At 54.2% G+C, this 18,975-nt stretch overlaps 1 protein-coding gene across 1 annotated transcript in view; it reads left to right on the forward strand.

Moving 5' to 3' along the window:
• Nucleotides 1-18,434, forward strand: part of PEBP4 (phosphatidylethanolamine binding protein 4) — a 196,969-nt gene extending 178,535 nt beyond the window's left edge. The window contains exons 4-6 of the mRNA XM_058549832.1: nucleotides 5,636-5,681; nucleotides 8,013-8,126; nucleotides 18,280-18,434. Coding sequence (XP_058405815.1) covers nucleotides 5,636-5,681; nucleotides 8,013-8,126; nucleotides 18,280-18,434 — 315 coding nt within the window. The remainder of the gene's footprint in view (nucleotides 1-5,635; nucleotides 5,682-8,012; nucleotides 8,127-18,279) is intronic.
• Nucleotides 18,435-18,975: the final 541 nt, after the last annotated feature.

An 18,975-nucleotide genomic window follows, 5' to 3' on the forward strand; every position in this document is an offset into this window, starting at 1 on the left:
AGCCCTGAGCTAACATCCATGCTAATCCTCCTCTTTTTGCTGAGGAAGACCGGCTCTGAGCTAGCATCTATTGCCAATCCTCCTCCTTTTTTTTTTTTCTTCCTCAAAGCCCCCCCAGTAGATAGTTGTATTTCATAGTTGCACATCCTTCTAGTTGCTGCACGTGGGACACGGCCTCAGCATGGCCGGAGAAGCGGTGCGTCGGTGCGTGCCCAGGATCCGAACCTGGGCTGCCAGCAGCGGAGCGCGCGCACTTAACCGCCAAGCCACAGGGTGGCCCAGTACCTCACTTTTCAAGTTCAGGATTATTCTGATGACCTCCCCCCACACCCAGAGATCAAAAAGTGAAACTTCCCACCCTGCCTGGGGTTTGTAGCCAGGCAGGAGAAGTGATTGAAGCCTCCTGTCCAGATGGAAGAGGTGGGTGCAGAGATTAAATCATCTCCTGCGCGTGCACGAGGAAATGTGCGGCTGACTCTCTGCTCTGGGGATGAGCAAGCCCAAGTACCTGGGGCCTTCACAGACGCCCAGGTGGGCAAGCAGTTGCCTGTAGGTAATTGAAAGGGAATGAGGAAAGTGGACTGGCCTCCCTGCGGGGACCAGTGCTGAGCCAGGCCCCTTCTCCCCACCACCTCACAGACCTCACAACCCAAATCTGGCCGCCAGGCCTCAAAGAGCCTTTACCTAAGGGGTTCCCCAGGCAGGAGGAGGGGTGTTTCTGGACCCTCGATTTTCAGGAAATGTGGCTGTCTGGCTGTCCTCCTGGGGATAAGAAACAAAAGAGAGAAGTGACTTTCATCTTAGTTGGCTCATCTGTTTGGTGTTCTCCAAGGGCTTAATGTATCAGGGACTAATTCCTTCAGGGAACTCTGTGGCCCGGCCCAGGAGGGCAGAAGGATCCAGGTCTAGACAGTAGCGGTGCGGGCCATCAGAAGTGTGGGACAGAGAGGCAGGAGTACAGGCTTCTAGTCCTGGCATTGAGGTCAACTACTCTGACACCTTAGACAAAGCCTTTACTCATCTCTCCACTCATTCCACAAGTGTCTGTTGGACCCTTACTGTCTTAGCTTGGGTTCCTCCAGAAGCAGAGCTTGAGATAAGGATTCTAATGCAAGGAGTTTATTTTCAAGGGGACACAAGGGAGCACCAGTAAGGGAGTGGATAAGACAAGAAAAAGTAGGCACTCAATCAAAGTTCATGAGCAAACAAGTTCCACTGTGGTACCTGGAGCCTGTATGAAATACCCTGCTCCTTCATCCTCCAAGAGCCAGGGAGCGGAGGATTTATGCACGGTTTCCCATCGGCCATTGATTAACAGCTGTTGCCAGGGGATGTTAACACCCCAGTAGGTCTGCCCTACTGCAAAGGTGCTAAAGCAGGCTCTGGAGGCCAGCAGCTGCTCTGGGCCAGGAGAAGCAGGTTGAAGAGGAGCTGGTGAGCACCCAACTGACAAGGGCCAGGGGAGGGGCCAGGGCATTGACAATACCTGCTACCCAACTATGTGCAAAGCATCTTCAGGGCTACACAGACGGGCAGGATGCAGTCCCTGCCCTTGAGAAGCTGGACTTCTCTGGGTTTCTTTCTGGTCAAATGGAGAGACAGATCTCTGTCCTTCCCATGCAAGGGCTGCAGTGAGATCCACCGGTCAGACAGCGCCCTGGAGAATAAGTGCTAAAAACTTGTTACAAATGTAAGATAATAGTGGGGGGGCAGCCTCCCAGCTTCCAGCATTGTGCTTTTTACTTGACCTGAGATAAGGCAGTCAGAACAGTCTGGTAAGACAGTCTGCAGCACCCTAGTCCAAGAGTGGGATCGCTAGGACTCTTGGTGGAGCCCCAACTTTTCTTAAGCATCTCACATGCCAGTTCCAAACTAGCTTGACAGAGAAGCAGTGGGTTCTGAGGTAGGAGAGAGCTGAAAAGGAAATCTCATGTTCTATAAACTCAGAAATTCCTCCAAAGTGTCCTAGAGTCAAACTCCTTTTCTGCAATTAGAATAATGTGTGCCATTTCCTATGCCAGGCAGTCATGCACACACCCCACAAGCACACACGTGCAGCCATATACACATGGATGCACTCATGCACACGCACACATTGGGGGCCAACTTCTAAGAAAAGGGGAGACTATTCTTATATCCTGAGCATTTAAGGGGTGCTACTGAGTAATTTTCCACCCCCTCCTCCCCTCCCCTTGCTGGGAGGGTCATGGGTATCAGACCCCATTTCCAGAGGATGCTGATAAGGAAAAGAATTACCTTCCCAAGGCCCTCTGGTCCCTGACCCTTAGAAGGGCCCAGGACATCCTCCCAAGCACACCAGCCAAATACCTCGGGTGCTCCTGTCCTGATGTCCTGAACAGCCCATCCTGGGCTTTTCATTGTTCTTGAGGATTAGAAACTAGACTATTTCCATGCTGTTTGTAATTTCTGTAGTTATTTCCTTTTTTTAATCTTAGCCTTTAGACAAGTTCCTTTTGAAAATGTCAACCTGTCTTAGCTATAGTAAGGGAAAGGAAGTTTTGTCTGTGCCCCAGGCCCATCTCAAAGAGAAGCAGCATACCCGGGGGCTGGGGAGGTAGAGGAGGCCGGGAGAGGCAGGGCAAGGTGAGGAAGCCAAGGTGTGAGGGAGCTCTCAGCAGCCCCTCGCCGCCTGCGGGCTCTCCTTCCAAAGCTCCTCTCTGCTCAGACTTGACAGGTGTAGGTCCGTTCCTCAAATGCTGGGCTCATTGCCCACTCTGAGGGTACTTCCCTCAGTCCAGTCTCCCTGGGAAGTGCCCAGAACAAAAGATTTCCCCCTCTCCCCTCTGGAAATGTCCCTGAATCTCATCTATCCCCAGAGATTTCCAGCTTTCTAAGGTGATCTCAGGCTAAATGTGATACTCCCATCCACGGAGACGTTTCAGGCAAGCTCAAGTTTTCCTATGGGGTGAGGGGGGTGGTAACCATCTCCACCATAGCCCCAGCCCTCCGGGTAATATCTGTGTATTTTAATAATGGCTTTCCAAAAAACATGCCTCCTAGAGTAGTGATGGGCTGTCATGATGTCATAGGGAAAGCACAGGAGCATGGCAGGTCAAAGGCCTGAGACCTTGAGAAAGCAGGTCTCGAAGGTCAAAGGGTCTAAGGCTCCTTCCTCCTGGAACATTCTGGAATTCTCCCACTCACTGCTTGTGTGGCTCTGGGCTAGTAGTTTGACCTCTTTGGGCCCTCAATTTTCTCACCCTTTGAATTTGGTTTCCTAAGGCCCCTCCTAGGTATTGATTCTATGGTAAAAATTTTAGGCCCCCAAGGACAGAGCAATGAGGGAAGGTTTATGGCCAAAGTGAACTTAGCCCTTCCTCAACCCAATGCAAAGAAATACCAGCCATGCTGACCACATGCTCTGCAGGGGCCCCTCTGCCACCTGGACCTTCCTTAGAGCCTCCATTCCCTGCTCTTCCAGCAAGGACCAGTGCCTGTCACTATGACAAACTCAAGAGAGACCCTAAAGACTCTAAAGGCCATCAGTGCCCTCTACTCACGCCCTCCGCCCTCAGCTGCCTCAGCTGAGCTCAGGGGCAGAGGCTGGGAAGGAAGCAGAAGGGCCGCTGGCTTTATTCAATGAATCCAAGGGTTTGCGTCTGTCTTTGCCAAGCCGGCCCCAGTTGATGAGCAGACACTCCCCAGAGTGAAAGGGAGGAGAAGGAGAGCCTTCCTGCCCTGATCAAGGCTGCAAATCAGACTTTCCACAATGCTCTGCACAAACTAACTCCCTGACCTTACTGGCCCCAGCCTCCACCCCCTACTTCCCTGCACTCACATAGATGGAGAGAGGCCTGTTTATCACTCTGGGTGGGACCTAAGCCTGTGGGGAATTGAAAAGAAACAGCCAACTTAGGTTGCTATTGTTTTGTTTAAACAAACCACTGGCTGGGCTGACTTGGAAGGAATGAGGGGGAGGCTGGCAGCGCAGAGCAGACTGGGCTGGGATAGGCCGGGCCTCCCTGGGCTCAGCCCCTGATCTCTCAATCTTGCTCGAGTGGCCAGAGAGCTATTTTGAGAGAGTGGCCCGCTAGGCCTTGGGCCCTCACCTCGTCTCCTGGGAGAGATGGATGTCGAGGGGAGGGGCCTCCATTCCCTTGTCCCCTTCCCCCTATCCTGGCGCCCAAGCATCTCAGCCCCTGGCCACATCTGGGCCTCCTGCCAGGCCTGGATAGGCGAGGCCTGATACTGGGGGGTCGGGGGACTGTGGTAAGAGAGGGCAAGGCAGACCCAGAGTGTGCTGAATTTGAAGGCTGTCTGTATGCTGCTGAGCAGACAAGAAGGGGCAAGGGAGGGTGAAGGGATGTCAAAGCACAGAGATCTCACCTGTTTGGGGTGAAGAAAACAAAGCGGGAAGGGCTCCCAAGGTGGTGGGCTCCATCCCTCTGCAGTGTCCCGCCCCCTCTCCCAACCAAAGGTAACCTGGACAACAGTATGTCCTCCACCTGCGGGAGAGGGATGTTCTGGCAAAGGAAGCCCAAAGTGGGAACAGTCTGTTGGCAAGCTGCAACCTAAAGGGGAGAAGAGCAGGGGGGCTCTGGAATGCGGGTGTGGCTTTTGTTTTATAAAAAGTAAACCACACTAGGGGTTGGGTCACCCAGCTGACCCTGAGATTCTCCACAGAGAACTGAGATGAAATCTCATGCTCCCCCCAACACCCTCACCCTCACCACGATCTCCCCATCTGCCCACCACCACCCTGAGCCCCTCTGCGAGGGGAGATGAAAGGGCTGCACCGGGAAGGGCTCAGTGGAAAGGTGGCCAGGGCACAGTTAGGTGTTGGCAGAACCAATGAAGAGCCACGCTAATCACCATCATTAAGGCTATAAAACCCCACACCTAGGGGCCGCAGGGCTCCCTGGCATGGCCCAGGGGCCTGAGCTGTGGCACAGACCCAGGGGCCCGACTCCAGTCCCTTTCATCTGAGCATCTCCCAGTCCTGCACAAACAATAATTAGCACCCACCCCCAGGATGGCCTCATTATCCCACAGACACTGAGCAGAGGGGAAAAGGGAGGAGAAGGAAGAGAAGGTGGGAGACCGAGGCTATCCCAGTGGCCAAAGACTCTGCTGCTTGTTGTGCGCTGAGTCCCATCGAGTCTAGGGAACAAGCTGCCTCAGAATCAGGTAGTCCGGCCTCCTCCTGCCGTTGCTTGCCCTTCTGGTTGCTCAGACAGCCATTGGCTAATATTCTGAAGGCCCCAAAGAAAGCCCAAGAAGATGTGCTGGCTTAGCAAGCCTCTGAGGGTTGTCAGCTGCTGCCTTATATCTGACCAGTCCCGGCAGGCTGAGAGTTGTGTCCTGTGCCCAGTCGGGGGGTGTAGATGGTGAGAGTGGGGCAGCCCATTGGGAAGTGTCCTCTCCCTCTCCAGAGGTCAGGGGGTCCATCCCTTGCCAGCAGGCCACCCTCAGCAATGTCTGTGTCTGTCATCTCTCCCCGGATCCCCTGAGGCACAGCCTGTTCTGGCAACATCTCCCATACATCTTCCTCCTCTTCCATCCTACTCCCTTAGAGAGAGAAAGAACTTAGCAGAACCCACTCAGACTGAAACATGACGGTGTGGCCTCTGCTGCCCTACAAGTAACCCACACCCATGCCTGTCTCTTATTTCAGGGCATTGACCTAAAGAAAGGGAAGATTCAGGGCCAGGAGCTAACAGGTGAGTAAGCCCCTCCAGCGCCCCTGCCCCAGCCAGGGCGACGATGATGATCCCAAAATCATAGTAACACAGCTTGATGTGGGTGCTTCACAGTGTGCAAAAGTTTACTCGCACACTCAGATTTAATCTTCACAACTGCCTTTTAAGTCGCTGCCATCAATACCTCCATCTTAAAGAGAATGAAACTGAGGCACGGCCCCACCTGCCCCATGTCACACAACTAGTAAGGGATGGAGCCAGCATCAAAATGCATGGATCTGACCAGACCATTCTCCTGGCGAGGATTGGTGGGGTCACTCCCTTCCCTCTGCCCTTCTCCCTCCTTTCCCCCGTCCCCAGCCCACAATGTGGTTGCATGTGGCTGCATAGACCTCATTGTTCTCTGATGCCCTCCTCTTCCCACCCCTATCCTCACCACCAGCTCCCCTCCTCCCCTCCCTCTCAGATCCCCTGATCTGAGCATCCCCTCCACGCAACTTGAAGGGAATGGTCTGGTGGTGAGCTGGCCTCTGGCAAAGGGCTGAGCAAAAAGACCAACCAGGCCTCATAGTTCTGTGAAGCAACACAGGCTCGGGCACCAGATAGGCCTGGATTCAAATCCCAGCTCCACCACTTACTATCGGCCTGATTCAACCTCTCAGAGCCTCAGTTTCCTCATCCAGGAAATGGCAATAATATCCCCTTACTCAAGTCGTGTGAGGATTAAGGTGATGTCAGAAGGGAAAGCACTCAGCTAGGCCTGGCCCAGAGAAGTGGCTCGACATGTGTGTACCCCTTCCCTGCCTCCTCATGCCTCTCATCTCTACTTTTGGAGGGCGATTCTTCAGGAAATCTTCCTAGTGAAAGGGATTCAGTCTCCATCTCCCATGCGGATAAGTTCCCAGTTGCATAGAACCAGTGAGTCCCAAATTCAGCCTTATCCACACAGAATCACGGTCACCAGTCTTTGGCAACGTGGAACATACCCACCCTCAAGTGCGCTCGGCAACCCTCGCACCCACCAGCCTTGCTGAAAGCTGGCCTGGCCACATCTGCCCTCCACACACAGTGCATAAAGAGACACTCCGAAACCCACCTATGCTCAGAAGTCTTTCTCAGCATTGGCATTTGTGAAAAAACACTGACTTACCCGCATTTACACACACACCAACAGAAACCCTCCAAAACTGCCTCAGAACACACGCTACTGGCTCTTCCAACACCTACACCTTCCCCAGTGTAGACCCCAAGTCACACAAACTCACACGTCTCCTGGCACACCCTGCACTGTTCTCATTCTGAGCAAGCATGCACACACACACACACACACACACCTGATCTGCAATCCAAAAACTCCAGGAGAGATGAATAGTCAGGAATTCCCCTGGCTGTGAGCACACTGGAGGCCCCAGTAGCCGGAAGCACACCATAAGGAACACTTCCAACAGCTCCAAATAGCAAGTGGCTCTTGTCTAATGATCAGGAGAAGGAGATGGTCATAAAGGACCAGTACTCCTTTTCACCAGCATCCTCACTGCAAACACTCCGTCCCGCCCATCCCCGGAAGATTCTTGGCTCCTTGGAAGGGGAGATGAAGAGAGCAAAGGGGAGGAGGAAGAGGCACAGCACTCTTGGAAGGAGGCCCAGCTGGAACGGCCCAGGGGCCCGCATAGACTCGGAGGAAGGATGAGCGATATCTTCACCCCATGTTTCCCCCAGAAAAGATTTGCCTCCTGCACCAAGAGTGAAAGGGAAGGAGATGGGCCTTCTCCTCCGGAAGAGCCTGAGTGGGCTCCCAGTGCCCCGAGCACCCAGATCCTACAGCTTCCATGATCAAACCTTTGAACCGAGTCCCACCCACCCCTATAACCACTTCCAGATCCTCCGGATCCAGCCAAGAAATTGGTTTCTTTGGGGATTGAGTTCATAAGGAAATGCTGAAAAAATAAATAAAAGTCCGCTGCCAAACACACTCACAGAGGAAGACAGGTTTCTTGTAAGACAGGAAATCCATGAGGAAAGCCTAAAGCAAAAAGAGGGCAACACCAACCCCCACTGGCCCAGAAAGGCCAGGAGACCCGCCAGCACCCAAGACCTTCAACCAGTCTGCCCCTCCTCTTCCCCCCACCACCCAAAATAGTGTGCTTCTTAAATGAAGCTGCTGAAGGTGAGATCCAGCCAAAGATCAATCCTAATGTCTTGCAATGGGTGAGCTCCCAGCTGGGACCCCAGGGGGATCAGCGGGTACCATGAAAGGCATGAATGATTCTCTTTTCCTCCTGCCCAGAGCAGCCAGGAGCTCCTGGGTACTGTAGGATGTGGAGCCCACCTCTCTCCTTTTTCTACCCATAGCCTACCAGCCTCCCTCCCCACCAGCACAAAGTGGCTTCCATCGCTACCAGTTCTTCATCTATCTTCAGGAAGAAAAGACCATCTCTCTCCTTCCCAAAGAAAACAAAACCAGAGGTAAGGCCTTCCCATCCTTCCACCCGAGTGAATTCTAGGGTGGAAGTGGATGCTTCATGCATTAATGGCGAAGTTGGGACCTTGACCCCTACCCATGAGCCTTGGAGGCTGGGGTCAAAGGGTGGTGTTTCTTGGGAATAAACTAGAATGAGTGTCCTAAAGGACATGTTGGCCTCAGATGTGGTCTCTCCCTAGAAGTAAGTCCCATGGACCAAGATGGTGGCTTTAGTTGGGAGGGTGGGTTCCAAAAGGAGTAACTGGAGCCAGGGAGAGAAGCATCTCCCCCAGCAGCTTTGAATGGCATGTGCAGACAGCTACCTTACAGCACCTCTGCAGGTAATTGTACCCTATAATTGAGTCTGATCTGGGCAAGAGGGCCCTGGAATGCCACCCTGCTGGTCTGTCTTCATTGGTCGTTAATTGACGTCTGCCCGGTGCCATCTCAGTGGTGGGGCAAAGACTTCCCCAGCCATGCCCCCTCAACTAGCTTCTCTGAGCAACCCTCCTGGCATTCTGGAGGAGACCCACTCCCCATAGCTCCCTAATGGTTAACCCAGCCTGCTTGACCTCAGTCCTCCCCCCAACCTGAGCTGGGGAGCGGGAAAAGACATAGACACCTGGCCACTGGCAATGCCATAGGTGACTCACCTGACCCTGTGTGAGCCACGCCCCCCTCTCTGAGCCTTAGATTTCTCTTCAGGAAAATGTGAAATAAAGTAACCCCTGTGCACTCTGTCACCTGCCCCATTTTAGGGAAGGGAAGATAATGTGGAACACACAAATGCCAACTGGAGAGTGCAAAAAGCACATTCCCCAGTCTGGCAGGAGGGTGAGTAGGTGGGTAAGTGTCATCAGCCATTTCCTCTCAACCAGTGGCCCTGATCAACCTCCACCCACTGGGAAGCCAGTGAAGGTATTGTTATCAGCCTGCTGCCCGAGGCCCCAGAGGAGAGGAGCATGGAGCCCAGAAAGGCACGGGTTGAGCGATGGAGGCCTTCAGATGGGCTGAGCAGAGGTCACCAATCACAGAAGGCTCTAGGCCACGCTGGAAGCAGAGTTGGTGCAACCTTTCCACTGATGGACCCTCCTCAAGTGCCCTCAGCACCTTGCCAATCTGTAAATCTGTTTAAACCGCTTTGCCAAAGACACACTTTCAAGTTTGGACACAAAGAGAGAAGGAAAAGAAAAATATATCTTGCCCAGGCCAAGATCAATTTCTCCAGTTGCCTGAGTCCCCATCCCACCTAAGACATCATGAAGCCCCTTCCACCAGTGCAGGCACTGTGATTTCTGGGGGCTGGGAACTAGCACCTCAGCCTACCATGTACCCCCGCACATGGGAGTCTCATAAAGTAAGACAGTGCCTCTGAGTCCCACCTGAGACAGCAGGTCACAATGCCTGCGCCCTGGTGGGATAATGCTCAGACAGTCCCTTGAAGGAGCCTCCTGCAGGATCAAGTGCTTTCTGAGGGCGGGAAGGAGGAGGAAGGAGGGAGCATTAGGCACCAGGAGGAGCAGTGAAAGGGGCAAGGGAGGAAATGAGGCATGTGCACCAAAGACGCTTCCCACCCCTGCCATGGCTGGGGCCCTCAGGTGTGATCCCTGCTCATCCTCCAGAAAACACAGTGGCCTATGTGTGCTTCCTATGATATTGGTAGCAGGCAAGGAAGTTGGAAACCTATTGGACCTGAAACCCATTATTAGTCCCTTTGGATCTTTGCCAAAACCACAGTGTGTTGTGCACCACCCCACCACCTACCTTCCATCTACGTGAACACTTAGAGACTGGACTTGCATCTGGGCAGAGTCCCTTTGGTTTCCATGCTGTTTTTTTGTTTGCCACCAGAAATGGACGGGGGCGGGGCGGGGGGTGGAAAATGATCCTCCCAGAAGAGAGCTCCGGGCAGGGTACCGGTCCCACCACGTGACACCTTCCCCATGCCTAGCTCTGTGCTAGGGGCTTTGGAGAGGACCTGATCCATGGCCCAGGGAATGTTCCCTGCCCTCAAGGGGCTTACACTCTATTGTGGAAACACTTAAATAACAAGGCAGAGCATCTTAAAAGTAAGCACTTAATTGAGTGTTTCTCGCTGTGAGGACAGTTGGACATTGAGATCATGTGGACTTATGGATAGTCCCTTCTTAGTATCCCCTTCTCTCCAGAACAACACACCCTCTTCAGCCAGGAAGAGTGCACAGTATTTACCGCAGGGTGAGGAAATCTGGATTTCCAGTGTCTAGCTAGTGATTTGACTTTTGGGCAAATCAACTAACCTGTCTGAGCCTCAGTTTCCTCATCTAGACAAAGAGGGGGTGGAGCTGGACCACCTACAAATCTACATGGCCTTGAGGCCACATGAAGAAGGTGGGGCGTGGGCTGGGCCCTGGAGAAGGACGAGGTCTGAATCCTTGAGTGAAGGAGAGAGGAAGCCCTGGGCTAGGAAACCACAGATGCAAAGATTTAAAAAATAGTGAGAAGGAGCACCCCTTGTGAGGGGGCAGTGAAGGTGATGAAGGGAGAAAAGAAGAAGGTTGTGGAGGTTCTGGAAGGCCCGGCAGAGGTATGACTTTGGCGGGTACCATGGAGAGCCATTAGATAGCACCCACGGGAGAAATAACACACAAAAGCCACTCTTTAGAGGTGACTAAGCTGGAGTGGTGGGCAGAACCGACCAGAGCAAGAGGACGGGGGGCATGGAGGTGTGTGGCGTGGATGAACCCAGAGGTGACTGCAAAAGCAGAAGTGGCCCTTGCACAATGTCAGAACTCCAAAGGCCTGGCGCTCTCTGAAGCACCTGCACAGTGCTTAGGGGCCTCACGGAGCCCGGGGAAGGGCCAGCCCTCAAAAGGCCAGGGCATGGAGCCCTGCCCGTGAACACAGGCTCTGGACTTACTTTGGTCTAGTTTTCTTTCCATGGGAAGATATCACGGAGGGAGGGGGGAGTCCTGGTGGTGTAACCAGCCGCTTGTGCCCCTGGATGAACGGGGAGGAGCAGCTTCCAGAGACTGGAGGAGAAAGGTCAGTATGCAGGAGCCAGGTAGAGGGGCATATCCATAGAGGACAGTTAACTTGACCCAGTCTTTTGCGATCACTTCTCTCCCTGGGACTTAGGTGTGAATGACAGGTTTAGGATGAGAAGCGAGCATGAGATTATTCTAGTTGAGCTTGTATGACGATTGGGGGACAGGGGAGATTTGCTCAGAGCCAGGGCTGACACCCTTTCTGGGGTTCCTCTTTGTTCTGTGACCCCAGGAAATATACATGGGGTCAGCCAGTGGGAGATCTTGACATCCAAACTCTCTACGCATCTTCCTCACAGCAGCCTTGGATGCGACATCTAGACTCCTACATTCTAGAGGAACCAACTGAAGGCGTTGAGGGGACACGTCTGAAGAGGGGCCGCACACGCGGTGCTCGTTCGCACCTCGCATGGTGCGCCCTTCCGTAACACAGACTGCCAGAATGCCCAGCAACTCCTGCTTTTTTATTTACGTCAGCCTGCCCACCACTCTCACCCAACAACTGATTTGCCTCTGCCTGCCAATCTGGGCATACCATTTCCCCCTTCCCCTATACCTGGAGCATCTCACTCAACTTCAGAACGCCAGTCCTGCTGACCGCCTCCATGATGCTTTTTAGAATCACCCCATAGGGCTGTCTTCCCCCAGTCCCCGCTCCCTGCCCTCTCCTGCCTGCGTCTCTCTCTTCACACGCTTACATCACATTCTGTTGCTTTTATCTCTTTTTTATTAGTCATCTTTCGCTTGCATGGGCCCTACTTCCACCATGAGACTAAAAATTCCTTGAGGGAAGATCTCGCCTCTGTCTTGTGTTTCCTTTTTACCACCTGTCCCTGTGCTCAGCCCACTGTGGATTTTCAATCACTGAATGTGTTTGTGCATGGGACACACCCACATATGCACATTCACAAGCCACTCACATACACACACATGGATCTGCACATTCTCACACCCCCACCTTCACAAACACACCTCATCGTCAACTTCCTTAACACCTGAAAAGGCAGCCACGTCCATGAGTACCGTGCCCACAAATGACAATTTCGGCATCCACATCCTCTCTGTCCCAACGGTGGGCAGGCAGGGCCATTTACATCTCTTACATGCCACTTATATGTCCAGCCTCTCCAGCCTGCCCTGCCCCTCGCCCAATGGCCAGACCTTGTGGGGGAGGCAAGACAGTGGCCATCGCTCCCCCTGGGCCACTGAAGAAACTGAGGCCTGGAACAGTGAGTGGCTTGGTTGATCAAGGGTCCGCAGTGAACAGCAAATTAACTTTCTTCTGGCTTCTGGGGCAAGGCTCTTTGCACCTATCACCAACTCACCCACATTCCCTCTCCCCCAGCCCAGACCACCAGGCTTCTGGACCCTGGTGGAGACAGAGAGGAAGCAAGTCCATCCTGCTGCCCTGGGCATCCTTGGCCAGCAGCAGCAGCCACCAGAGGCAGCGTGCCCACATGCCCCTTCCCTGGAGAAAGCTGTGGCTGAGCACTGTGTGGAGACTAAAACTCCCGGGGAGCTGTGGTCTGCGCCATGCCACACCTCAGCCCCCTCGCCCAGAGGTGTCAAGGGCTGGCCTCATGGCCTCATGCTCAGGGAAATCCCCTATCTGCCCTACAAGATGACGCGCCAAGCTTGCTCCAGAAGCCTCTCCAAGGCTGAGAGCCCAGGATGGTGCTGCAGCGCGAGGGGAGCTAAGGGGTCACGCTAGGCTCGGGTCACCGCCTCACTGGGGCAGACTTGGTGGCCTGTGGAGAGACTGCTCCTTGCAAAACAGGCTGGGGGGGAAGGGAAGGGTCCTTGGGTTCTGAACTAGGCAGCCATAACCCACTCCCCAGCACCACAGGCACCTGAATTCAGCAGCTCCTGGGTGAGCCACCCACCCACAGGGGTCAGAGAGGAGGGACAGGCAGAGACTTGCCACACAGTGGGGTTTAAGTCTTGTTTGTGGCATCTAAAGGCCTGCGGGGCACCATGGGTGATTGAGACAAGGGGCATTGTGGGGAAATGTTTGAAAGCATGGGCCAAGGGCATGAAGGCAGCAAAGCTCCACACAGCATCAACAGTAGGAGGCGTTGATGTGGCAGGGCCAAGGCTGGGAGGAAATCCACCAGACCTGGTGACAGTAAGGGTAGAGCACATGGTGGAGGCAAAGGTGGAGGGAAGGGGCCCTGCCTGGAGACCAGCCCCAAACACGCACACAGACAGACATAGACATACCCAGCCCACTACAAAACAGCCCCTACTCCCCACCCCCGCCATGACCTCCCATGGTGGTTCACCTGGCCAGGCCCCAGAACTCCTGGGGCCCAGCCCCTGAGTCACTGTGTGGGCTTGTGTCAGGCAGCCCTCTTCTGCCTCCAAAGGGCCCCACTCACCTGGCAGAGTGGTTAGGACTGGAGGCCTGGCAGCGCCCCAGGTAGGACCATCCTGGGCAATTCTCAGACAGGTACCCTGGCTAGGAACTGCTTACAATCTGCACAGGCCCCAGGCCACCCTCTTCAAGAAGCATGCCCCAGTCAAGGCAACATCAACCATCCAAAGCAATATTGGACAGATCATTGGGAAACCACAGATAATCCCCAAATTTCACCCAAAACTCCAGCCAACTATCCCCACCACCAAATACTGAAATTGATAATCGGGAGCTTAAATTGACGTTTTCAAGTCTCCCCTCCTCTCACTCCCTTCCTCACCCCCACCCGCAGCCACAGGACAGAAGGAGGAGGCCTGGAGGTCCACTTGCTGGATAATTAGAAGTTGCACTTCCACTCTCCAATTCTCCTCGGTTCTCCTCTCCAGAGCAGACGGGGTAACTCCTCCCCACCTTGGGAACGCCCCCTCACTTCCCTGCTCTCCCTCCCCCGCCAAAGTCAAAGTGGTCCCCTCTGCCCCGAGCCCCTCAAGCCAGCAGGATCAGCCACTCAGCAGATATTCTCCAGGAGTAATTGGATGTGATGGAACGAGGGCTTTTCAGCTCCTGAGTGGAAGTCTCTTGATGTCATTTAATGGCACAAAAAATAAAAGGCTCAGGCCTCCCGCCTACCACCGCCAGGATATCATTAATCTCAGCAAAAAGGCATCAGCGCTTCTATCACTGCACCAGCCCCGCGCAGAGCCAGACAAATTACAGACCGGAGCCCGCACGCGGTGGGGCGGTTATTAGGCTGGCGTTCAATTTTTGTTTTTTTTTCAGGGCCCTGTCCCCTGACAAGACACAGTGGTGCCCCTGCCTAGGGGGATATTAGGGGGAGGCCAGGGGACAGGGTGGCCATCTTGGTGAGATGCAGCTGACCCACTTGGGGGACAGGGCCACTTCGAGCCAGGCACCCCGGGGCCCAGCAGAGGCTCAGGAGGCAGCTCAGAGGAGGCAGCCTCAAAGCTTAGAGCCCCGCCCTCTGTTCTCCAGCCCACCTGGAGGGGGGCCTCCCTCCCAGTGGGTGCTTTCTGACCCCCCACTCCCCAGGCGGAGAGGGAAACACTTGAGCACCCACTGAGGACCAAATGACAAGTCAGGTGGGAAATGTCCCCAGGCCAGGGCAAGGACATGCAGGGAACCCTGTCCTGCACTGTTGGGAAGTCTTAAGAGTGGGCCTGCTGGAGAGAATGGGGCCTCCTCCTCCAGGGGCTACAAAGTGTGCTGCCAAGGCCTAGCTTGTTATTAGCCCAGTGCTAACTGCCTTATATATAAACGCGTGGAGGGCAGGAGTAGGGCCTGGATAAAGCAACTCCTCCCCAAGCCTGGCAGTCCCCAGGAGGCGGCTGTCAGTGTTGGGAGTCCCTGGTCCCAAAGGTCTGAGATTCCCCTCAGCTCAGAGCCTCCACATCCTAGCAGGGGCACTGTCTACCTCATTCTCCTGAGTCCTACAAGGGGGTGGGGAAGCAGACTAGATGGAGCATCACTTTCTCTGTCTCTTGGATGCCTGTCTAACCCTAATAGGTCCAACAGGGCTGTCCATCCCGTGTGATGAACCACTCTCAAACAGTGGTAAGCCAGCCCCACAGATCTAGGAAGCTTGGGGTAGAGAGAGTGACTGTCAAGACCTGCGCTGGGGCTGTTCCCAAACATTCCCACCATTGCAGTCCCGGGAACTCAAACTCAGAGGAGGAGTCTCTGAAAACTTGGAGCCTCTCTTCCAGTTGTTGAAGACAGGGGTCATCCACCCTACCACCACCACCCAGTGTCACGTGGAGATCAGGCACACAGTGGTGGCTCAGAAACCCCTGATGGCTTTAGATAAGGTTACCTAACTCTCTCCATGGCCCACATCTGGAACATCTCTAACATCTAACATCTCCCACTGCTAACATCTTCCCTATCAGCATCAACCAGTGAGTGAGAGAATGGCCTCTAGGCATGGCCACTGTGTATGGTTTTACAGGATGAGAACAGTGCCCCCTACAGTTGTGCAGGGACCCACCTGCACATCATATGCAGCAGCCCCACCCTGAGGAGACCTGGCCTCTGTGTTCCAACCACTGGGTGGCTCAGGAGACAGGCGTCACACACCATCCTCTTTCCTCCCTCCAGCAGAGGCCTCTTGCCACAGAGGCCTTTGAAGCGCATTCATCACCCCTGCCCTCTTCCCAGGAAGGCCCCAGGGTACGAGGGGAGTGGCCCCAGCACAGACAGCAGCACCACCCTCTTCCTGCATGGCAGTGCCTCCCTGCAGATCAGGGGACCAAGCAGTGCCATACAGGATGGGGCTTTCCTCCACGCGGTGACCACGGAAGCCACAGCCTCCTAGCTCCTCATCTCTCCCCACACACCCCTGAGGGCCTGACTCACCCCTCTTCCTTCTAGAACTTGCACAGGGTCAGTTCCTCTTGCCCTCTGTGGCAGGAAACGGGGGTGTAAGGAGTCCTGGCCAAGCCAAGGGAGGAGGCAGCAGGAGGCTAGCAGCCGGCGGCATTGTGCCCGCTCTCCTGGTTTGAGAAGCTGCCCAAGAGGCCCAAGAACCACAGGGTTGTTGGGAAGGGACGGGAAGGAGCTGTGAGGTCCCCGGGGCACTCTAAGCTCAACTGACGGAAGTCTTCTGAGCTAGGGGAGGGCTAACTGCTGTGAGAGGGGAGCAAGGTCTCCCTCAGGGCGCAGGGGATTTCTTTCCACCACCTTGCCCTGATCTCGTGATGAGTTTCAATTCCTTCCTTGCCACCAGAGTTCCTTCCTGCCCTACTCAGCGGGGGAAGGCTCCCTTGTCCCCATGCCTACCACACACCAGTCACCCATGAGCCCTTTCCCTGGAGTGCACATGCACACGCGTGCATGCACACATACAAGCATACACACATGCACACACTCCCAGGGTCATGAGACCACAATTCTTTTCCAGCCAGCCAGGCTCCTGGCTGCAGAGGCCATGGCCAGGCACAGCACCTCCTCCCTCCTGCCCCTCCTAGTGGAAGACCCCCAGGAGTCAATCACACACCTCTCAACCCAGCAGCAACCTACCGAACAGGAGAGGCTCTCTCCGTGCCCGGCAGCCCTTCCCCCAGGAGAACTCCTGAAACTCCCGTTTTCCAGCCCTCGCCCTCACAGGTCCAATCTGAATGTAGTCACCGAGCCAGATAGGCTCCGAGGGAACCTGAAGAGGCCCTTTCCTCCCTCCCCACCCCTAAGAAGCTTCTTCACCAGAACCTGGTCTTGTGCCCCCACCAGGCGCACCATCTGTGCAGTAGCCCCTTGTGAGGATTAATGAGAATGTGGCGTTCCTAGAACTGTGCTGGCACATAGGAAGCACTATATAGGTGTGTTATTGCTATTGTTATTATTTGCATTATCATTATTATTGTTTTGCTTCTTTAGATTAAAAATTGTCTTCTCCTTGAGAACATCTTTGAAATGCAAACAGCCCCTATGGGAAGGGATGATAGAGTAAGAATACTTCAACGGACTTGCATTCTTCATTGTTAAGAAGGGTGGTGGGTGCAGACAGAGGACCACAGTCGGGTAAATGGGTGGCTCTGAGAGGAATTCTAGGCTGCCAGCCCTTGCCTTGTTCCCTCTGTGTGTCAGAGATTATTGTTCTCCATCAGTCCAGGGCATTTCAGCTACTGCCTAGCCCTGCTCCAAGGCAAGGTCTTCCCGGAGCACTTTCTCCACCCAGGGAAAGTTGAAAAAAAATACAGGATGCCCAATTAAATTTGAATTTCATACAAAGAAGGAATAATTTTTTAATATAAGTATGCTCCATGCAATATGTGAGACGTACTTAGACTAACAAATTGTTGTTTATCTGAAGTTCAAATTGAACTGGGCATCCTATATTTTATCTGGCAGCCATCCGCCGAGGGTGCCTGAGGCCCGGGGTTTGGGAAACAAGAGTGTGGGAATGTGCTTCTGACCTCTTCCCTCAGCCTCTCCCCAGTGCCCGGGGCTGTGCCCTCCTTGCCCTGCTGCTAGGCCTGTTCATACTTGCCCCAGAAGATGCCCCTCCTCCCACGCCCCTCTGTTTTCTCCCCTTCAGGAAGGTGCCCTCTGACCTGGGCACCGACTGGGCTTCTCCAGGCCCCAGCTTGGGGACACCTCGCCCACACTCTGTTCCCTTCCGGGAACCAGGTGCTCAGGGGCAGGGAGCCCTGGTCATATGCCCTGCCCCTCAACTTCTGCCACAGCCCAGGAAGGAACGCTGTTGCATGGATTTCTGAGGAGATGGAGTCCTGGGGAAGAGATTGAAAGAATGACACAGACACTTCTGCCAATCTCAGCCCCAGCTGCTGGGGTGAGCAGGCGTGAAGAAAAGAAGCATGGGGTCAGGAGAGCTTGCAGGAAAAGAGGGGTGTGTGGAGGAAGTGGGCAACCCACCTGATGGGCATTTCCTTTCTGCATGTGAATGAGAAGGCAGAGTTATGCTAAATAAAGGGTACTGGGGAAGGAGACATAATGCAGTCTTGGACTCAGTCCAGACTCCTAGTCCCCATTGTCTTCTGAGGAGCAGTCCCTTCCCAAACACTATGCTGACATCCAGGGGCTGCCCCTGCAGACAGGAGCCAGAAGGCACCCCAGGCACTCTGTCCCCTCAGCCCAGTGGCCGAGGTCATCACCTGCTGTCTCCACTCCCTGTCACCTCTACCAGCTCTGAAGTCCACGGTTCTCGCTCACTGCCTCCCTGTGGTCTGTCTGTCCTTCCAGGTTCTTGGAAAATGGACAGATTTCTGAACCGCTTCCACCTGAGCGAACCTGAAGCAAGCACCCAGTTCATGACCCAAAATTACCAGGACTCGCCAATTCTCCAGGCTCCTGGAGGAGGAAGCAGTGAGCCCAAGGACAAACCCAAGCCTACGTAACTGCCCTCCAGACCTCAGGCTTCACCCGGCAGGTGTGTGTCCCCATTGCCACAACCGATGGTCTGGTATGGAACCCCTTCTCTTCCAAATTAAAAACAAATCCTCCAGGGCTTACTGGTGGGATATTTTGTTTCCTAACCTGTCCTTCAAAAACCAAGAAGAGGAAATCAATGGAGATCCAGCACCGGGCTGGGGCTTTCCTGTAAATGCAAGTGGTGGAGGAGTGGGGTGGGAGAGACAGACAGGCAGAGGTGGCGATCCCTACCCCTGAACTGTCACTGAGGCACCATGTGACCTTGAGCAAAGCACTTATCCTCTCTAAAGTTCTGCTTCCTCAGTGGTGACACTGAGGTAGGAAGAAGAGGTGGCGGCAGCTGAGTTATCATCCTGGTCCTTTCCAGCCCCAACATCCAACACTATTCATCCAATAAATATTGTCGGCACCTGACGTGTGCCTGCTCTTCTGCTTGGTGCTGGGGAGACGTGTGTGAACAGGGCAGACAAAACATGAGGCTTGCTTCACGGAGCTTACAGTCGGTAG

Source organism: Diceros bicornis, chromosome 11 (assembly GCF_020826845.1).
Source record: "Diceros bicornis minor isolate mBicDic1 chromosome 11, mDicBic1.mat.cur, whole genome shotgun sequence".
Classification (NCBI taxonomy): Eukaryota; Metazoa; Chordata; class Mammalia; order Perissodactyla; family Rhinocerotidae; genus Diceros; species Diceros bicornis.